The 3,710-nt window shown below is 42.7% G+C and overlaps 1 protein-coding gene across 1 annotated transcript; it reads left to right on the top strand.

Annotated features, from left to right (window-relative positions):
* The first annotated feature begins 513 nt into the window (after nt 1-513).
* On the top strand, nt 514-3,378 carry il10 (interleukin 10). The gene is made up of 5 exons (XM_050038131.1): nt 514-1,075; nt 1,272-1,331; nt 1,517-1,681; nt 2,407-2,469; nt 2,577-3,378. The coding sequence occupies exons 1-5, from the start codon at nt 911-913 to the stop codon at nt 2,685-2,687; spliced, it is 564 nt and encodes a 187-aa protein (XP_049894088.1). The 5' UTR covers nt 514-910; the 3' UTR covers nt 2,688-3,378.
* The last annotated feature ends 332 nt before the right edge of the window (nt 3,379-3,710 follow it).

The raw sequence follows: 3,710 nt of genomic DNA on the forward strand, positions 1-3,710 counted from the left end.
CAGCAGATGTCACCTGTCTTCAGTCTTGTCAGTCTTATTACGCATGTCTGACTTACAGAGGGAATCCACAGCGTCATCAACTCAAACCACAACTTAATATCATTTCCATCTGAGTGGCACCATTTCCTCTGTTATTGTGAATGCATGGAATAATATAAGGTGATTTACAGCTTTTGATGCAATTTTAAACACTACTTTTTTTTGCCCCTAATCATGTTTTATGATCTCCTGTCTGTCTGTGGAAATTTAGTGCATGAAGGCAATGTTACTGTGCTGTACATGGGACTGACACTGTCATGCTAGTACTAGTACTAGTGATACTACACTGGTGATGATAGTTAAGAGTAAAATGGAAAACATATAATAATAATAATTATTGTATTATTATAATAATCATCATTATTGTTGTTGTTGTATTACATACAAAAAAATAATATATACATGCAATATAATGCAATGATATTAAAAACATGACTAATGATAAAAGAAAATGATGTCATATCAAAATTCCAAAAAGTGCTATGTCAGATTTTTTCCTTGAGAGTTCAAGATCTTGAGGTCTATCAGTAGTGTCAGCCTATCTCATGGGAGGAGTAGCCCATGTGTCATGCAAGATGCTCAAACAAAATCCCCCTCATGTATGAAGCATGTTTAACCCATTGCTTCCAGTTAGTCTCCTCCCTCAGGTATCTGTCCTAATCTGGCTATAAATTCAGACATGCGACGAGCCAAAATTCATGCACCTTTTTCTTCTGAGCCCTTCAGTAAGATTCTACCAAGAAGATTTTTACCTCTCAGAAGACTGAAAACTTCATCTACGTCCGTCCACTGAGCCAGCAGCATCTCCACTCCTGAGGGCCCCACTCTTCTCTTCTCTGCCTCCAGAAGACCCATCATCTTGTCCACCAGCATGACTCCTCGGTCTCTGCTCCTGTCCCTCCTGGTTCTTCTGTCTTTCTACAGCACTGCCTGGTGCAGCCCAATGTGCAACAACCATTGCTGTCGATTCGTGGAGGGTTTCCCTGTCCGGCTAAAGAAGCTCAGAGAGGACTATTCACAGATCAGAGACTATTATGTGAGTATGAGCAAGACATTGACTCTGAACGTACCTTAACAGGCTGTGCAGCATCATTTGGATAGATCCAGCGCCCATGTGGCCATGTAGTGCTGCGGGTCTCCAGGTGATGCTGCACTTTCTCACCTCTGTCTGCCTCTGCTGCTGCTGCTGCTGCTGACTCTGTCACTGAACACGAGCCTGTTTCTGTTTACAGGAAGCAAACGACGACTTGGACACAGCGCTGCTAGACGAGACCGTGGAGGAGTCCTTCAAAGTAAGTTTCTGCATCAACTCTCCACAAACTTCATTTAATATGGTAAAAAATAAAACGCGCTGCCTCTCGAGCATGATCAGAAAATACACAGAGCCTAAACTGATCGACGATACGAGCATCGTGCAAGCCAGAAAAGAGTTAAACGACACGACATAACCAAGGTGATTGTTTCCTCCCTCCCTCAGAGCCCGTTTGCCTGCCACGCCATGAACAGCATACTGGAGTTTTATCTGAACACGGTGCTGCCCACAGCCATGACCGGAGTGACGGAGGATACCAGGAATCTAAAGCCGTACATGGAGTCCATACAGCAGATCTTCGACGAGCTCAAGAGTGAGGTCACCAAATGTGTGAGTATCTGACACACGTGTCACTCCTACCCGAAAATAAAGATGTAAATACGCACCAAGGGCGCGCTGCCGACAGCTCCGATGTAGTTTCCAGTGCGCAATGCGAAGCAGTATGTTTGTGTAAGTAGGCTACTTATGCAGCAGCAGAGGTTAAAAAGACCTCCAAGCCCCAGCATTAGAAATGTAACATGCAGATCCTTGGTTTCAATTAAAAAATATGTTTTAAGTTACTGCACTTCACTGAATGGTCACATTTGGACACGTGGACTATTAGGGCAAAGTGTTACTGATAAAACACATGTTTAGGTTTCTCTTGTCATTCATAAATAACCAAGCTGTCATGGCTTTCAGGAAGACACGGTTAGCTGTCTCCCAGTTGAAAGTCTAGTCCCTGTCTGCTGCAGCCAAACATCCAAAACCACAGTCCTGCTTTAGACTACATCCAAAAACCATCAAAATATTCCCTGCACTTGACAGAAAGAGGAAGAGTGGCTCCAAGGACAGGACAGGTCATAATATTGCATTAGTCAGTGATTCCTCAACTGCAGCAGCGTGCATAACGGTGCATCATCCGATTCTTGCAAAAGGGGAAGAGAAGGAAAGGCATGCTGCTACAGTACTTGTCAATGTTTTTTCCTCTGTGTCTGTTGGGAGGGAATTCAGGGCTGTCTAATAAAGTTGGTAACCCCTGTGGTAACACTGTCTGTCTGTTATTCCTCTTACAGAGAAATTACTTCTCCTGCAAGAAACAGTTTCAAATCGAAAACCTGAACTCTACTTACACTCAGGTGAGTGTCGACATGTCACCTTTAATCTTGGAAATACAGTCTCCATGTGTGCATGCCTGTGTTCTGACGGATGGTTTTAATAGAGTGAACTTTGTGTTTGTCCACAGATGGAGGGTAAAGGTTTATTTAAGGCCATGGGCGACCTGGATGTGCTGTTTAACTACATTGAGATGTATCTGGCTTCTAAACGGCACAGACACACAGTGGCCGCTGCTTGAAGACCTGCTGACCTGAATTAAACTGTGACTTTGTCCATGTCAGAAATAAGAGGGGACAGACATTGACTCTTGAAATCCGTTACTGTCAGTCGTATGAGTGTTGTTAATGAGTGTTGTTGCTGCTTGCTGAACTGATGTCTTTATTATTGTGAGACTTCTGTTTTGTCCTGAGGACAAGCTTATGTTTGAAGACCATATTGTGTCTTACACACATGAAGATACAACCAAAACAGTTGCTTTGAAGCTGTGATATTTATTTGTCATATATTTTATGTATTTTTGTATTTATTATGACTATTTTTACACTGTTAAAGAGGAATAAATGACTTGTCTATAAAGAATGAATCTTATGATTTTATTTCACAACATGATACTGCTGCTGTCATGCCATATATTAGGAATGGGTAACTGGTAGAGCACTGAAAACATCACATCCTGCAGTTCTGCAGTCTATATGTGGGGAACCACTCGAGTGTAAACTCAACAGGCCTATGCACTAACCTCAAACGTGACCCACATATACATCACTTACCAGCAGCAGCCCTGCTATATCTTAATTTACCGTAACTGTAACTAGCCAGCCTCACCCTCATGGCATATGCACAGTTGCACAAAAAAGACAAGTGCATGCGAAAGCGGTCTCGCTCAGTCACACACAGACACATATAAAACAGAAGTAACACACACAGTGAAATAGAGCAGCCCCACATTAAAAATGTTGCTTTTTTTCCTGTGCTGATCAGTCAGCGCATCAGCCAGAGGGTAGCTGCAGATTTTATTTCATCAGCTACACCACAATACACTGATACCTGAGCGATAAAATTATTTTTAAGGGCATGAACACATACTCAGGTAGTAACATTTGAATGTACGTACGTGCACTCCTCTGACTGCGGAGTCACATAAGGTTCCTGACTTGACTCAGGCCTCTGCACTGAAACTACTCTAAGACATTTCAGCCGTCACTAGCTCAGTCAACGTGGGATGATCTGAATAGTATCATTCCAGCAATGACAGTACCTT

The sequence above is a fragment of the Epinephelus moara genome, chromosome 24 (genome assembly GCF_006386435.1).
Source record: "Epinephelus moara isolate mb chromosome 24, YSFRI_EMoa_1.0, whole genome shotgun sequence".
Classification (NCBI taxonomy): Eukaryota; Metazoa; Chordata; class Actinopteri; order Perciformes; family Serranidae; genus Epinephelus; species Epinephelus moara.

Bases quoted from the DNA above. Each gene is read 5' to 3' on its own strand.
- il10 (XM_050038131.1), top strand. From the start codon at position 911: ATGACTCCTCGGTCTCTGCTCCTGTCCCTCCTGGTTCTTCTGTCTTTC. The intron at 1,332-1,516 runs GTAAGTTTCTGC...TCCCTCCCTCAG, and splicing joins CCGTGGAGGAGTCCTTCAAA to AGCCCGTTTGCCTGCCACGC. The intron at 2,470-2,576 runs GTGAGTGTCGAC...GTTTGTCCACAG, and splicing joins TGAACTCTACTTACACTCAG to ATGGAGGGTAAAGGTTTATT.